This window comes from Lathyrus oleraceus, chromosome 4 (genome assembly GCF_024323335.1).
Source record: "Lathyrus oleraceus cultivar Zhongwan6 chromosome 4, CAAS_Psat_ZW6_1.0, whole genome shotgun sequence".
NCBI classification, from domain to species: Eukaryota; Viridiplantae; Streptophyta; class Magnoliopsida; order Fabales; family Fabaceae; genus Lathyrus; species Lathyrus oleraceus.
Window position 1 is genome coordinate 46,984,999 of NC_066582.1, and position 18,402 is coordinate 47,003,400.

General features: G+C 45.1%; 1 protein-coding gene across 1 annotated transcript; it reads left to right on the top strand.

Annotated features, from left to right (window-relative positions):
- The first annotated feature begins 7,697 nt into the window (after positions 1-7,697).
- On the top strand, positions 7,698-13,298 carry LOC127135936 (uncharacterized). Its single transcript, XM_051062559.1, has 2 exons — positions 7,698-12,157; positions 12,797-13,298. The coding sequence occupies exons 1-2, from the start codon at positions 7,698-7,700 to the stop codon at positions 13,296-13,298; spliced, it is 4,962 nt and encodes a 1,653-aa protein (XP_050918516.1).
- Positions 13,299-18,402: the final 5,104 nt, after the last annotated feature.

An 18,402-nucleotide genomic window follows, 5' to 3' on the forward strand; every position in this document is an offset into this window, starting at 1 on the left:
CAATTATGTTTCTGGTGCTGAAAGTTTTCAAACCAAAACTAATAAAATGTTAGAGATCACGGGTAAGGGGGTTGGTTACCCATAGGAAAGGTATTCGCACCCAAAGTGTCCTAGGTACTCCTAGGGAACCCTCTTTTGTGTGCAAGTGTTTTAGTTGAAAAGATGTTTGATAAAAAATATAGATTGGGGGGATGAGAAAAGAATTTGATTAATATATTTTTGTGTTTGACAAGACCTTCGGTCTTATGCCTACATACCAACATAAAAATGAGGAATCAAATCCCCGTAATTCATGGTAAAAATTTCAAAGAAATTGGTGGATTGGTTTTAACAAAAGTTTAAAAGAAAAGAGCACAAAATGTCAAAGACTTAAATGAGGTTGTTAGTTTTTTTTGTCTTTATGAAATTTAAGTCAATATGATTAAGTTTATTTACAAGTTTGATTAAGAAAATGTTTCAAAATCAATGACATAAGGCCAAAGTTTCTACTTATTAAAACAAGTCTAAGTTGAAAACACAAACAAAAAAGTTTTGAAATGAGGGGGAGATTTTTGAAATTTAAGAAGGAAATGAGGCGATGAAGAGACTATCCTAGACATAAATTTAAAAGTTTATAGTTGAAAAGATCTTACCAATGGGATGCAATCCACAAGACAAGAATGTCAGATAGAAACCCATTTCCTTTGGACTATTAAGCGAGCTACAAGCATTAGCAATATCCAAGAAATTAATATGAAGACCAAGGCATCAAATAAAGATAGACAATAACATCCAAGCAAGCATTCCAAGAGCAAGCAGTCTTCAATGTCTTCAAATGTGTCAAATAAAATATTCCTTATGGCAAACTCAAAGAAACAATCATCAGACACCAATAATAATAACAGTATAACAATTTAAGCACAGAGACAAAGTAACATATGAACCAAGGGAACTCAAGGCTTGCATCAGATGAGAAGCACATTAAAGGATAGCTCAGTCTCATATAATGGCATTGGCCAAGTCCTTCAAAGCATAGGGATGCTTCTTACTCTAAGTCCAAAAGTTTAAATCAAGTCCAAAGGAGAGGTCCAACAGTCCACCAACATATTTTGTAGGGTTTTTGTTGTTATTAGGTATTTTAAGATCCTAAGACCACAAACAAAACAAAATCACAAGCACATAATATACACAATCACAAAGATCTGGCTCAAATGAGCAAAGTGAAGATGACTGAAACATAAACAAGTTGCATGAAATGTAAATGGCAATGAATGATAAAGGTGCTAAAATTCAAATTACATTAAGTAAATGACATAAAAGTAAAGCAATAATAAAGGAAGTTAGTCAAATGTCAGTGAAGGATTTAATTGCTTATGTCATTCCTTGGAGAGTACTCAACCATCCATTCACAAGTATGAAGACATGAACCAAGACGTCATCTATGAGAAGGGCTCCAACTTGGATAAATCAACAAGTATGCCACTAGCTATCACAAATGGAAAAAAGGTTAAGTCTTCACATAATTCCATGAAGAATGGGAGACTTACAATCTCACTTACAAGAATGTTATGCCTTTGGGACACAATTTAGATCGATGTTAGGCAATCGTAATTGGACTTATGTAGAAGTCACAACTATTTGAGGATGGGCAATAAAATTTTTGGTGTTAATGCATGCTAGAGACATGGTATAAAGAACCAAGATCCTAAAGCATACCACACACAAAAATAAAATGGGAGGGACCTATCTCAACCAAGCTCATTTTGATTCATCTAACACAAGGCCATTGATGAATCAACTAGCATTTGGATTGTAGATAAATCATTGGTCAATGATGGATTGGGGAAGAAGAGGGATGAAGAAGAAGAGGGAGAGGGAAGTGGAAATCCAAACTGATCATAAGAGGAATTTCATCTGATTAATACTATCCATTCATTTTGAGGGATGAAGTGTACACTTCACCAACCCCCTAAATCCAATAGTATTGATTAAATAGAAGTTCAAGTCAACCATTATCAAGACAAAACATAAGATGAAACATCACAAGGTCAACCAAATGGCTCAACAATACTTTTAAATATTTAAACAATTAAAAATCAATTTAAAAAATGAATAAAATGCATTTTTAAAATGGGATAAACCTCAAATCCCTTCAAATCACCAAATAAATGGCCAAGGGATTTATCCTAGGTTAAACAAGGTCAAAGGACCTTAGACAAAAAAATTGAGAACTTTTGGAAAGTCTTAAGTATTTAAAAACATTTTAAAAACAAGTCAAAAACTATTTAATTTAAAAAAATATCAAAATTAATCCAAAAAATGATTTTAATTCAAAATATGGGAGAGGAAAATATTTGAAGATTTGTGGTGAAAGTCCCATATTTTTTGAATAAAAAATGAATTTATTATGAATTAAACAAAATAAGTTAATTAAAATTTAAAATCAGAAATTAAAACAAATGAGAAAAGAACAAGGGTCATCAAATCTCCCTCATTAATGAGGTGGCAGATCTGATGGCCACGCATGTGCAGTCCACCAAAGACCCTGGTCAACGCGCTGCAAGAGTGGTAGTCAAAATGGATGATCAGGATTAGAACACATGGCAAGGATCAGATGGCCTGGGATGTTCCAGCGCAGCACCGGAGCCCTAGCTCCGACCATCTTCTCTGGTGGATCTCACTGGACTGGTCCACCTTCAAAGTTCACCAAAATTGAAGATCCATATACCAATTTAAAGAGAAAATGATGGAGAGCACGAATTTGGCCTCCATTTTTCCCAAATCACATATACAAGAAGATATGTAGAATTGAATAATGAGGTGGATGAACTAGTTACTTCGATTTGACCTCAAAGCAACTCAATCTTGTTTCCTACATTGGTAGGACTTCAGGCAACCAAAAATCAAGAGAAATGATGGAGAATTGAGGGAGAACCGAAGAAGGAAAGTTTCACAAAATTCACCTTCTGTTTGCACTCAGATAGCTCGATCTTGATCTCAATTTTCTTGGGCTTGCTTCTACCAACTTGCAGGAAGTGATTAGGATGCAAAAAAATCTTGAACCCTTGGAGTTTCAATCCCAAAACATAAGGGGAATTAAAACTCTATTTCAATAGAAATCCTCAAGGTGTTCTATCAATGGAAGGTGGGAGTATTTGCAGATCAAATTTTGGGTCAAGGGTCCTCAATATTGAGGCAAATGAGTTGTATTTATAGGCTTGCAAGTTGATTTTCCACACACTTCCAAAATTTTGTCAAAAATAGAAATTATTGTGCATGGTTGCATAAGCATGCAACAAGGCACAAAATATGATTGAAATGAGTCCAAAACTATGCACGAGTGATGCTGAAATCAATTCATGAGACCATGCATTACACCCATGTGCAAGTCCCTAAAAAATAATCCAAATGCCATGATCTTGGACTCTTTGGAAAGCTAGCATGAAGGGGAACAAATTTTATGTTGAAACTTTTCCATTTAGAGCTTGGATCATGGTGAATTTTTATGTGGAAGTTGGAAGAATCAAACATAGTTGAAAATTTTCTAAGTTAAAAGTCAAATGACCACTTTTTCCACCTCGAATAACTTTTGCTATGAGCTTCAAATAGCTTTAGTTCCTTCTTCAAAGTTTTAGATCTTTCAATCATATTAAATTTGGTCAAAAATTTGAAACCATTTGTATAATGAATAAGGGACTTATGTATTTTAGAAGTTGAGGAAAATTGCTTGTTCAATGATGATGGCCCAAAATGACCTATAATGTTTCCTCTTGACACATGCCCTTGCAAGTGAAATTTGACCTTTATCAAAGAAGAAATGTTGGAAAAGACAACTTGAAATTGATCATGAAACTTGGATGGACTTCATATAACAAAAATTGAGCAAGTTATGGTTCTTGGAAGTTGACCTTCTATCTAGGGCATAAACAAAATGACCTATAATCTTTCACAATAAAACATGACTTTACAAGAAAAATTAGCTCTTGATGTCAACATAAAAGTTGTTTGTAATGCCATAAAGAGTAACTTTTCTCTTGGAACAATTTTCATATGACAAAAATTGTAGGAGATAGGGTCTAGGGAACCCTAGATTTGAGCAGTTGACTTCTCTAGTCAACCTCTTTAAACCAACTTGCAAACTTGAATTCTTTTGATCTTTGGGGATCATGGAGAATCATATATGCTTATGATTAAGTACAATGGAGTATCCCCTGATGATGTTTGATCATATTTTGAAGAAACTTGTTGAGGAAGGCACACAAGATACGCAGATGAGTTAGGGCTTCCAAGACAAACAAGCTTCAAACTCTTGATGAGGTCTTGATCAAAATGACAAATAAAGAACAAGGGGACCCATATATGATGATTTGAACCATTTTTAACCTTTTTTAACTTGATCTTTTGCACTGAGGGACTCAAACCCTATATATGAGTTTGATGAGGCATAGGTGGATGCACACACTACCTACAAACGACATAACACTATACTAGACATATTTTTGGTATTTTGGTTAGTAAACAAACAAAAACAAAGTATGATACAATCAAATATGTTTGGTGATCTCTCCCAATGCAAACCCAATAAATGAGGGGTGAGGAGGATACCAAGGTGTGATCCCAAAGCCAATGCAAATGATGAGATGGCATGAGGGATCTTAGGGTTTAAATTGGGATCTTACAAGAGTTACTTGTGAAGATCTTGTTATTTCTTAAATACAATCTAACTCCCTCTTCCTCCACTCATGCTTTGGCGGTCTTCTCAACCCGCCTTAGCCTTTTTATTTTTTGTTTCTTTTCTTGTATGTCTTTGTTTTTCTAGTTCCTATAATATTTTGTATCTTTTGAGATCCAATGCTTCAGATGTGTTTGTTGTTGTGAAATATATGACTTGTCAAACATTTCCAATTAATAAATGTATCTTGTAAGTTATTATATCAAAAATAGTACTTGTGTTTCAAGGTTGGATCATTTATGTATTCCTTTGTAATTTTATTTTGCTTAAGACTTGTATGTTCAAATTTTTAGTCTAATTTGATGTATTCTTTCTTAGCCACTAATTGTACGAACAAAGCAATTTCTATAGTTAATCGGTTGTATCAAATGAATCTAATGAAAAAGAAATATCAAGTTAAAAGCGATGTGCTTTCTTTCTGAATTCTGAACTTCTTAATCAGTTTACATTAAAGGAAATAATTATGATTAAACGGATGGTATGCAAAAAAAAATTAAAAAGGGAAAAGAACTTCATTGAATTAAAGGAATGTTTACAAAAATTTATTTATAACACTAATCCTAATCATCCCTAGATTTCCAATCGTGCAAAAAGTTTCCCCAATCTAAATCCAAATATTCTTCTTCATCTAAATCGAAATGAATCACTTCTCTTAATCTTCTTCTTCTCTTGGACTTCTTTTTATTCTTACTAATCTTCTTTTGTGGCTTCAGTGCCTGAGGACGAGAGGTTGAAGGAATTTTTTTAGAAAGTCTGACCTATTGATCAGAAGTTGCCTCAGAGACTATTGTATTGGTAAAAAATTTGAGATTAAGCTATTGATTAACTTAACTCGCAAAGCAAGAGTCGTCACCATGCTTTTATTATTTCCCAAGAAAAAGGGAAAAAGTAAGAACAAAACCCAAAGAATTTTTAAAACAAAACTAATAGAAAGAGAACAAGGGTCTGAGGGTTAGTTATGCAAAGGGAAGGTATTAGCACCCTAAACATCCATGGTACTCCATGTGAAACTCTTTGAAAATATACATATTTTAGCTTGAAAAAAGTGTTGTTTATTAAAAATTGGAGGGATGGGAAAAGAAGTATATTTATTATGATTTGGTGTTTGCCAACACTTTTAGAGTCTCATGCCTACGTACCAATAAAGTGCAATGAAGAATCAAAACCTCGTAGTTCGTGGTAAAAATAACAAAAGGGGTTTGTTTTGATTCTTTTTTTTTATGGAAAAGACATTTTGTCTTTTTAAGGAGGATACTCAACTAGTCACCCACAAGTATGAGAACTTTGCATCATCATGAGAAGGGCTCCAACTTGGATAAGGATCAACAAGTATGCCACTAGCTCCCCCGGATGGAAAAGAATTATCATCAATACTATAAAGATAGGAGAATTATAACTCAACTATGGAAATGAAACATGTCTAATGCCTTGAGAAAAAGTTTAGAAGGAAAAGTGCGCAAAAGGCATAAAATGGTTTGAATGAGTTAGACATTTTTTAGTCTTTTGAAATTAGTCTGAATATGCTTAAGATGCATTAGTATTTATTAAGAAAAATGTTTTGAAAATCACTTGACAAAATTCAAGGTTTATTGAGAAAGTTGTACAAGTTAAAAATAAGAAGGTTTTTAAAAAAAGAGAGAAGATTTTGAAAATTAAAGAAGGGGGGAGAAGAAGAGACTATCCTAGAGCAGTAAAGTAAAAGCTAAAGAAAAAAGATTTAACCAAGAGATACCAAGCTTTGTGACATAAGTCAAGCAAGAATTCCCTCCTTTGGATTAAGCCTCAAGCAAGCAAAATAAGCAAATAGTAATTCATGTGTCAGATGAAACAAAAGTAACCAATCCAAGTCCTCAAAAGGAGATCACAAATCAAAGGTATCATATGAATTCCAAGGTCACAAGTCCCAAAGCAAAGGTCAAGATCCTAATTCTAAGTCCATAACTCCACAATGATGCCAAGGATAGTAACCAAAAGTCCATGAGTTAGGAGAAACAAGATCTTTTTAGGTTTTTCTTTATTAATGTTTTCTTTACAAAGATATAAAGAAAGGTCCAAATGGACAAAGAACAAAATGACATAAAAACAAACAATATGATATGAAGTGTTAAACATAAAGTATAAAGTAAATGACATAAAATAAAAGCATAATGCAAATGGAATTAAAATAGAAGTTAGTACAAGTGAAGAGTTAGTAAGGGATGTTAGTAAAGATGAAAAGATGTCTTTGGTCATTTTTTGGAGAACACTCAACTATCCACTCACAAGCACGAAAATATGAGCATATACATCATTTGTGAGAAGGGCTCTGTTCTGGACTGGGCCACGACGCTTAGCACGGCGCGGCCCAATGCTCGCCAAGCCCACGTCCAAACGACCGTATCCAAGCGACCACGGGGACACGTCAGGTGAACGACCGTCCGCCCGGAGAATGTCTCCCCGGCCCCTTAAATACGTGTCGGACAACGAGCGGGTCCTCCTCATATGATCTCCATCCACTCATCGTCAACCCACGCCGCGGGCATCTAAGTTGTGTCGGGCAGAGCCATAACGGCATCTCACTCACCACGTCACCCAACTCCCCTATATTGTCTCCTTAGGGATAGGGGCAGTTGGACCAGGGGGCAGACCTTGGTCTAGGTCTTAACGCTTCTTACGCGTCCCCTGGCAGCTCCTCCTTGGGCCTAGCTAATCCAGCCCATTAGGAGCCTTGGCCCAGCGCTGGGGGCTCAATATAAATACCCCTTTCATGGCAAAGGGGCAGGTATTCTAACTCACACTCTGATAATCTCATTCTGTACCTTTTCTGACTTAAGCGTTGGAGCACCTTGCAGGTACACCCCCCTCTCATTTCATTCTCCGGCCCATTCACCAAGACCTTGGAAGGCCCTCCTGATCAGGTGAGATCAGTGGCGCCGTCTGTGGGAACTAGCTATCCCCATCTTCATCAAACGAGGATCAAAAGCTCATTTATTTCTGTCCTTCCAACATGGCCGGAGAACAACATAGCGATCACAGCCGTCCCCTCGTCAACTACAACATGGACGACGGCCCGCCATCCCATGAAGCGGACGTTCGGGACGGTCATCCATCCACCCCGTCTCCAGAGCCCCAAAACAACGGAGATGCCTCTCACGCCCACAATTTAGGGGCAGAGACATTTCATCCCATTCCCGTTCCCGTTGAAGGAGACGCCGTAATGATTGCCATGGTGAATGCCCTCAATCAGGCCGGTTCTATGCTCCACCAGCAGCACGAACGAATCACGGCCCTCGAAGCCGAACGACAAGAAGCCCGGCCCCAGCCGGTGAGTAGGATACAACAGCGTTCGGAGCCAACGAAGAAGCGAGGACGTCGCTCTCCCGAACCCTACGCCAGCAGGGCACGCGCCCGTCGTGACGGTGGTCGAGCGAGAACATCACCAAGGCGCGGGCACAGCCCCGACAACAACGAACTGTCTCCCTTAAGGAGCGATGAGGAAGATTTGCATTGCCCCCTATCTCGGGCAATAATGGAGGCCCCGCTCCCCAAAGGCATGGAGAAACCGCCTAACCTAGCTGTGTACGACGGGACTACAGATCCCGACGATCACGTCGACAACGTCAACGCGATGCTCGACTACCGCAATGATATAACCGGGCACCTCAAATGCCGACTGTTCTCAACGACCCTCAGGAAAGGGGCCATGGCCTGGTACAAAAGCTTGGCCCCTGAGTCCATTACGTCATGGAGAGTCATGAGGTCCATGTTCACCCGGCACTTTACAGCTTCCCGTCGTCACCCCAAGACTGAGGCGACCCTTGAAGCCATAGTGCAGAAGAAGAATGAAACACTGCGCTCATACATCGAGCGATTCAACCAGGAAGCTGTCGAGGTAGATACCACCGAGCACATGAAGAAGTATCTCCTCGAGAGAGGTCTCTTACCCGGCAGTGAACTTAGCAGAGCCGTAGGGATCGAGCCTCCCCGCACCTTAAACGAGCTCCTGCATAAAGCCCAGGCCTACATCAGATACGAGGAAAAGCAGGTGGCACACAATGCCCGCAGCGGACGTAACGCTGGGGAGACCGAGCACTCAAAACGCGAGGACACGAGCATTTCCCGTCGCAACGGAGACAAACAAAGAGAAGAAAGACCTCGCGAGCTCCGGGAAGGAAGAGGCCCCGCGGGCAGATATAGCGAGTACACCTTACTGACAGCTCCTCGAGAGCGTATCCTCGCAGAATGTATCAACTCTGAATTTAAGCAGGGCAGGGTTAGGTTCCCAAAACCGTCTGCACCAAAGCCCCACACCGACAAATCAAAGTACTGCCGGTTCCACAGAAGTCACGGGCACGTGACCGAAGACTGCGTCCACCTGAAAGATGCGATTGAAATTTTAATCCAAGAAGGGCACCTGAAGCAGTACACGAGGAAGAACGAAGCTCCCAGACACGACGAGCCAGAGAAGAAGAGACCCCGGGAAAACACACCCCCTGACAACTCTCCCTATCAAGTGGCCCTCTGCGTGTCACGACCGGAAGATTTCTTCCTCCCCGAACCATTACCCGAGGGCAAGATCACTGCACTCAGCCCCTGGGAAGACTTCCCTACCACACTGGTGATATCAGGAGGAGGAACTAACGGGGAATCCGCGGCCCTCTCCGTCAAACGTAAGTTCGACGAACTCCTACTGACTGCCCCCGAGCAGAAAGCGACATTGACAAAATACCGGGGAAAATCCAACCCAATATCCTTCTTCCTGGAGGAACTCCCGGGCGGATCCCCGAACTCGGCCATCCCACTATTGATAAGAGCAAAGATGGCCCGATTCGACGTACGACGCATCCTGGTCGACGAAGGCAGCTCAGTGGATATCATGTACGTCCACCTCTTCAAGACTCTGAAGCTAGACAAGACCAACTTAGCCCCCTACGTCGGATCAGATCTCCAAGGATTCAACGGAGCAACAACCAGACCGTGGGGATATGTTGAGCTCCTCGTCACCTTCGGCGAACAAGAAACGGCCAGGGAAGTCAAAATCCAATTCCTGGTCGTAGACTGTCCGTCTCTCTACAATTGCATCTTTGGACGCCCGACACTGGCCGAACTCACTGCGGTCCCATCCACCGTCCACCTGAAGATGAAATACTACACCAAATTGGGACGTGTGGTCACCATCCATGGTGACATCGAAGCAGCCCGACGATGCTACGACGCCGCAGTAAAAGGACAGGCCGTAGTCAGCACGAAGAGCAACTGCAACAACAAAAAACTCAAGACCGAGGATCCTGCCCGAGGAGTCAACGCCATCGACCTCGACTGTCGCATCGGGCTGGACGAGACCGAAGAGGGGAGGTTCCCCAAGGAACGCTCTCTCGAACACCCGGTCCGACCAATCCCCGACGGGGAGTTCGAACTCATTCCTCTTGGGGACGATCCGGAAAGGACGGTGAAGATAGGTAAGGGACTACCCGAGGAAACAAGAGAAGAGCTAGTAGCATGCCTCAAAGAGAACTCCGACCTCTTCGCGTGGAATGCCGCAGAAATGCCCGGGCTGGACCCCGAGATCGCGTGTCATAAGCTAGCTGTAGACCGGGCAGCCAAGCCCATAGCACAGCGTAGACGCAAGCAATCGCCCGAAAAGGCAGAGGCTGCCGAGCGAGCTGTAAAAGACCTCTTAGAGGCAAATTTTATTTCTGAAGCCCAGTACACAACCTGGCTCTCTAATGTAGTCCTCGTTAAGAAAAATAATGGAAAATGGCGTATGTGTGTGGATTATACTGATCTTAATAGGGCTTGCCCGAAAGATGCTTTCCCCCTCCCTAATATAGACTCGCTCGTTGACAACTCTGCAGGTTTTAAACTCTTGTCCTTCATGGACGCATATAGTGGATACAACCAGATCCCTATGTCGCCCGCAGACAAGAAACACACAGCGTTCATGACCCCAACGGGCAATTACTATTACAACGTGATGCCGTTTGGGCTCAAGAACGCTGGCGCTACATACCAACGCATGATGAACAAAGTCTTCAAGGACGAAATAGGGGACATGCTCGAAGTATACATGGACGACATGATCGTCAAATCACACGAGGAGATAACCCATGCTCGACACCTTACGAAGGTATTCGCGCAGGCGAGACAGTGTAAAATGAGGTTCAACCCCGAGAAATGCACGTTCGGAGTCCGGGCAGGCAAGTTCCTCGGTTTCTACCTCACCGAAAGAGGGATCGAGGCCAACCCCGACAAATGCCAGGCATTCTCGGAGTTTCCGACCCCGAAAACCAAAAAATCGATCCAGTCACTCAATGGAGTGCTCGCCTCACTCTCCCGTTTCATCGCCAAGTCCGCCCAGCACGCGTTGCCGTTCTTCAGACTCCTTCGCAAAGAGGCTACCTTCGACTGGACCGATGAATGCGAGCAAGCGCTACTCCATCTAAAGAAGGTTCTGTCCCAACCCCCGGTCTTATCACGGCCATCAGAAAAGGAAACCCTATACTTATACCTATCCGTGGCGACCGAGGCCGTCAGCGCCGTTCTAATAAGAGAAACCGACGAAGGACAAAAACCCATCTATTTTACGAGTAAAGCACTCCAAGGTCCCGAGCTCCGATATCAGCAAATCGAAAAGGTCGCCCTGGCCCTCATCAACACAGCAAGGAGACTACGATATTACTTCCTCGCACACACGATAAAGGTGAGGACCGACCAGCCAATCAAACAGCTGCTCGGGCGCCCGGATATGGCCGGGAGGATGCTCAAGTGGTCCCTAGAACTCTCCGAATTCGACATACAATACGAAAATAGAAAAGCCTTGAAAGCTCAGGCACTGGCCGACTTCGTCGCGGAGATGACCCACTGCCCGACTCCAGCAGAAAGCGCCCACAAATGGACGATCTTCGTCGATGGCGCCTCTAGCACATCAGGCAGCGGGGCCGGGATCATCCTCGAAAATGAAGAAGGGATCCTGATAGAGGTATCATTAGCGCTAGCGTTCCCAACATCAAACAACCAAGCCGAATACGAAGCCTTCCTCGCAGGCCTGAGGTTAGCCGAGGACCTAGGAGCAAAAGAGGTAAAAATATCCACCGACTCCCAGCTCGTGGCCTCACAAGTGCGAGGAGAATACCAAACCAAGAACGACAACCTCCTCGAGTACTTGTCCCTCGTCAAAGAAAAACTTGATAGATTTGAAAAATGGGAAGTTCAACACATACCCCGCGAGCACAACACACGGGCAGACGTTCTCTCCAAACTAGCCAGCACGAGGAAAAAGGGTGGGAATAAATCAGTAATCCAAGAAATCCTCCCTCGGCCCAGCATCAACAAACTACCGCCTCCACTCGAGGTCAACGCTATTGGAGATGCCCACTGTTGGATGACACCCATCTACAATTACCTCACACGAGACGAACTCCCGGCTGACCCGAAAGAGGCGACCACTGTCAAACGACGCGCATGCTCGTACGTACTCCTCGAAGGCAAACTCTACCGGAGAGGATTCTCCATCCCACTACTCAAATGCGTCGAGGAAGAGAAAGTCCCCGACATACTTGGAGAGATACACCGGGGAATTAACGCTCAACACCTCGGCGGACGATCGCTCGCACGAAAAGCCCTTCGAGCAGGCTACTACTGGCCGACCATGCAAAACGATTCGAAAGAGCACGTCAAAAGATGTGACAAATGCCAACGACATGCCGACATGCACCTCGCACCCCCGAACGACCTCAAATCGCTGTCTTCCCCATGGCCCTTCGCGTGGTGGGGCATGGACATCCTCGGGCCCTTCGTCACCGGATCATATCAGAATAAATACCTCATCGTCGGGGTGGACTACTTCACCAAATGGATCGAGGCGGAGGCACTGGCTAAAATAACCGCGCAGAACATTCTCCGGTTCTTCAAACGCAACATCCTCGCTCGGTTCGGTATACCCCAGGCACTTGTCACAGACAACGGGACACAATTCACGGACGGAGGATTCCAGGACTTCATCGCCAGCCTGGGCACCACACAACATTTCACGTCTGTCGAGCATCCGCAGACGAACGGGCAGGCAGAGGCGGCCAACAGGGTAATCTTACGTGGCCTCAAACGCAGACTCGGCGAGGCAAAGAGGGCATGGGTCGAGGAGCTACATAGCGTCCTATGGGCCTACCGCACGACACCACATTCTACCACCGGGGAAACCCCGTTCCGACTAACTTACGGCACCGAGGCAGTCATCCCGGTGGAGATACGGACGCCAACGAGGAGGACGGAGGAGCCCCTAGACGAGGAAATGAACGATGAGACCCTTAGAGCCGAGCTCGACCTAGTCGATGAGATACGTTCCGAAGCAGCTCTCCGGGAAACAACCCTCAAACAAAAAATAGCACTACGCCATGACGCGAAAGTCATAAAAAGAGAGTTCCAGGTCGGCACCCTGGTCCTCAGAAGAAACCAGAAAAACCCGAGAGAGGGCAAACTGGCGGCCAACTGGGAAGGCCCTTACCGCGTCCGCGACAAAACGAGCAACGGGGCCTATTACCTAGAAAACCTACAAGGAGAACAACTCGCTCGACCATGGAACGCAGAAAAACTTAGACAATATTACAGCTAAGTACGCCACGGGGAGACGTGGCAGGTACGGCCACGCTCTTCGTCCCCAAAACCCCAGGGAGGAACCACGAGACCCGGGAACGATCCGGGGTCACATAACAAACACAACCCTCCCCGACGGTTGGGATCTTGACTAAGACCCAACGTCGAAGTACCAAGACTGGCAGGGCACCCAGCTCGCGATGGGAGGACCCAAGCCTCGGGACCAGGGTTCGAACAACGGACCCGGGCTTCGATACCCACGGGCACAAAGCCCGACACTTCGTCGGTTCCCTAAACCGAGGAGATTAACAAAGTCGAGCAGAGTACGAATTCATGCAAACAAGTATCAAACACAAACGAGCACAATGAACGGTAACAAAAATATTCATACATTAGAAACGACAAAAGCGGCCGAAGCCAAGTACGCCCGAAGGCCATATTACAACGCCCGAAGGCCAAAATACATAAGGCACGCAGGCCATGATAAGAAAAACATATAAACTAAGACTCCGCTCGGAGCTCCTCTTCATCCTCTTCTTCTTCTTCTCCCCCCAGCTCCTCATCCACTTCAAACGGGCAGATGATCTCACCATCCCGGACGCAGCAGTTATAGGCCGACCCTTCCGTCACCAACTCAGGGTTCAGAAGCCCGAGCTGCTCGACAGCATTGTCGAAACCCTCTTTGAAGCAGGCCACAAGATCTTGGTTGAGAGTCCGAATATGCCCTAGCAGCTCACCGCGCGAGCCAAAGGCGCGTTCCTCCTCGGTCTCATCTGCCAGAGGACGGACCTTTCCCTCGAGAGACTCAACCTGAGCCCGTAGGTAGGCGTTGTCCTCGATCAGCTTCTGATGGTCGACCACCTGCTCTTCCAGGCTCGCCTTAGCAGCCTTCAACTGGTCCCTCTCCCTTTCCACCTCCTCCAGCTTCTGGCGCAGCCCTTCCTGCAGCTGATGCTCTTCTTTGTAGTCCGACAGATCTTGAGATAGTCTTTCCTTCTCTGTCCGAACCTGCAAAAGGGCTTCCTCCAGCGAGGCGGTGGAGACCGAAGTGTCGGTCAGAACCATGGTCGTCTCCATCACCCGGATGACGGCAGCAATATCCCTGGCCAGATCTTTCCTCCGGGCAGCAACATCCTGGTCCAGAATAGCCTTGGCCTCAGGCGCAGGCACAGCAATCGACTCCTCGGCCTTGAAGAACGACCGTTCCACATAGCAGGGAGGCAGAAGATAGCTGCCCGGTCCATGCGAACCTCCTGGAGACGACCTGGTAAGGGCCCCAGCCGGACGCTTCCGTTTATGGAGGGGAGAAGCCGCTGGCGACGGACTGCTATCAGGAATGGTGATCGGGTTAGATCGAGGAGGAGAGGAAGGAATCACGCTCGCCGCCTGCGAGGGACCGACCCCGGCATCGCCAGCAGTCTCCGAGACACGGGCCACAGTTTTCTTCTTCTTCTTGGGCACCCGGTCAGGAGCGCCGACCTGATTCGCTAGCTTCAGCACCCGATCACGAGCATTGGGCATGGCACCTGCAAGTAAATTACACACAAACATTAGCGACCGAAGTCATAAACAGAAATAAAAAGCTAAACAAAGTCTGCCTACTCAATAACGCCAGAGCTTCCTCCTCGGTATCACACTCGAGCAGAGCCTTCGTATTGATATAACGCGTCTCGGTGATTAGCTCCCCGGCCTCATCCAGGTAGGGCACGCCCTGTCGATTCGCCCAGAACGCCAAGCTGAAGCTCTGCACGTAATCGACCAGCTTCTTGTACGCGAGCCTATCCTCCTCGCCGAGCATCGCGTACTTGACCCGGTAATGCGCCGTGGAGAGATCGAAATGATCACGCTGCCACCTCAGCGGTATCTTCGACATCAGCGTCTCCTCCCCGTTGGGTTCCCGTTGATAGTAGTATAGAGAGTGAAGGGCAGCCCGGGTAATCGGCATCACCACGTACCACCGGCTTTTGAAATGGCGAACAGAATCCTCGTACGTCTTGAACAGACGCACGGGCTGCCTGAAAGAAACCCAACTGTGGCGACCACGGGAACCGGACCTCTGGAGATGGAAGACGTGGAAGAAGAGAGCCCGGGTGCAACCAATGCCGAGGAACTGGCAAACTAACTCGAATGCCCGCATAAATGCGAGGGCATTAGGATGTAGTTGGGACGGCGCCAGCCGGAGCCACTTGAAGACCGACATCTGGAAGGAGTTGAAGGGCAGTCTGATCCCCGCCTCACGAAAAGCAAATTCATACATGGTGAACTGCTTCCCCGGGAAATGATGACAAATGCGGTCTTCTTCCTTGGGGGCGCAGCAATACCAGTTTGGTGGATCCTCCCGGCTTATGGTCTCGACCATAGCGTGAGCAGTGATGGCCTCGTCACAGAAGTCGGATTCCTCCTCCAAGGGCTCGTCCGCAACCCATGAGAAGTCGACCTGCCCGGAAGAGGAGGCGTGTTCGGTACCATCTCGGACACTCCCATCCCCGACAGGGAGACGAGCGATTGTCGCGTCTTCGGTGGAGGACCCAGAATCTTCCTTCCTCGGTCGTAAGCGCCCGGTAGCACCTGAAACGCAGACAGAAAGAGTGAATTCGACGTCATATCAAATCCACCCTTCCACCGCAGGTCAAGTGAAAGGGCGTAGCGGCGACGGACACTAACCGTGCTCAACTCGGTGGCGCGCGCACTCTATGGAGACCGGGCATAAACTTCATACAGCCTATGCAAGTATTGCCCAGCATATGAAGTTTATGCCCGGTACAGTAGGATCCCAACCCTATTTTCTACCACCTAATATACACCTACAGTCCACTACACTGTTCCCAAGTTAAACCTAACCACATTTCTACAACATTATCATGCGTTTGACAGAAAACAACAAGGAAAAAGAATGGGTCACAGTGGAAAATCGTACCTGACATAGTTAAGTTGAAAGGGTACGGTGGTGTCCGAGCAGAAGACGGTGGTTCAGATAGGAGGACGGGCGGAGACGGCGGTCCAGACGGTTGAGCAAGCAAACGAGAGAGAAGGTGGAGATCTCCGGTGAACGTATGAGCGAGAAAAAAAGGTAGAAATGAAGTTACTCAACCCCTTTTTATAGGGCTTGGCACGTGGACCAACACGCTAGGTCATCATTGCCTAGCCTGCCTACGCCGTCTTTGCGCGCGAAACGAAGCGACGCCACTAATCGTGAGACACGTCTATCAAAGATAAGAAGCTGAAACGACCCGAGCACCTGTCCGTCTCCTCGACTCACCAAGACGCCTCCTCCCCGCGCCATACCCACGTTTACTACAAGGAAGGAGCAGATCAACCGATCACCTCCATCCCCGACATTCCCGGAGAAATGTCAGTCATGAATAGGTCTGTTACGACCTCACCTGTCTAACGATCAAGCTTCCCCATCGTCTCGGGGAACCCTTAGTTGAAACATAAGTCATCTCTCTGGCTCAGAGACTCGACTTGGGGGGCTCCTGTTCTGGACTGGGCCACGACGCTTAGCACGGCGCGGCCCAATGCTCGCCAAGCCCACGTCCAAACGACCGTATCCAAGCGACCACGGGGACACGTCAGGTGAACGACCGTCCGCCCGGAGAATGTCTCCCCGGCCCCTTAAATACGTGTCGGACAACGAGCGGGTCCTCCTCATATGATCTCCATCCACTCATCGTCAACCCACGCCGCGGGCATCTAAGTTGTGTCGGGCAGAGCCATAACGGCATCTCACTCACCACGTCACCCAACTCCCCTATATTGTCTCCTTAGGGATAGGGGCAGTTGGACCAGGGGGCAGACCTTGGTCTAGGTCTTAACGCTTCTTACGCGTCCCCTGGCAGCTCCTCCTTGGGCCTAGCTAATCCAGCCCATTAGGAGCCTTGGCCCAGCGCTGGGGGCTCAATATAAATACCCCTTTCATGGCAAAGGGGCAGGTATTCTAACTCACACTCTGATAATCTCATTCTGTACCTTTTCTGACTTAAGCGTTGGAGCACCTTGCAGGTACACCCCCCTCTCATTTCATTCTCCGGCCCATTCACCAAGACCTTGGAAGGCCCTCCTGATCAGGTGAGATCAGGCTCCAACTTGGATAAAGATCAACAGGTATGCCACTAGCTCTCACAAATGGAAAAAGATCAACATTTTTACACAATACCATGAGGAATAGGAGACTTATAATCTCACTTATAAAAATGCAATTGTCTTTGGGACAAATTTAGCGCTATGTTAAGCAATCGTAATTGGACTTATGTAGAAGTCGCAACTATCTAAGGTCAGTCAATAATAATATTTGTGTTAATACATGCTAGAGAAATGATATGTAAATCATTCTCCTAAAGTTATGACACACAAGAAAAATAAAAGGAAAGGGGATGATCAAGCACAAAGGCTAAGAGGATGGTCCATTACTTTAATCCATATTTTATGACACTTAAGACAAACTTATGCATCAATCCAAAGTACCTTAAATGATTCATGATCACTTAGAAGGTAGGTTTGAAATGATGAAAGTTCATCAAGTACCAATCCACACATCATGAACAACATGGACACAAATTCATCCAATTGATCAAAAGTAAAATAAATGGATGAAGAAGAAAGGGGACAAGAGAGGTCAAACCCAAATTGAATCACAAATTTGATCAAGTCATCATCAAAATCAATCATCAGTTTTGGTGGATTAGGGTTTTCACCCCATCAACACCCAAGATCCATTGAGTTTGATGAGACTTGAAGTCAAAATCCTCATAATCTAAGGCCAACAGAAGTCCACAAGGTCAAACAGATTTAAAATGCAATTAAAATGAAATAAAAATGCATTAAAGGTATTTTTAAATTATTTTAAAATGGAAATAAATGGAAAATCCACAAAGTCCTTCAAAACACCAAATAAATGGTCAAGAAAATTGTGTAAGGTTGGAAATAAAATGAGGAACATATAATAAAATTTTCAAAATTTTAAAATGCATAAAAGTATTTTTAAACCTATTAAAACAAAGGAGAAAAGAGAAAATTCATGAAAAATAAAAAAATCAATGAAATAAAATATGGAAAAATAAAAATCAGATGAAGAAAAATAAAAGAAATTTTATAAATTATTTTGGGATTTTTTCGATGAAAAA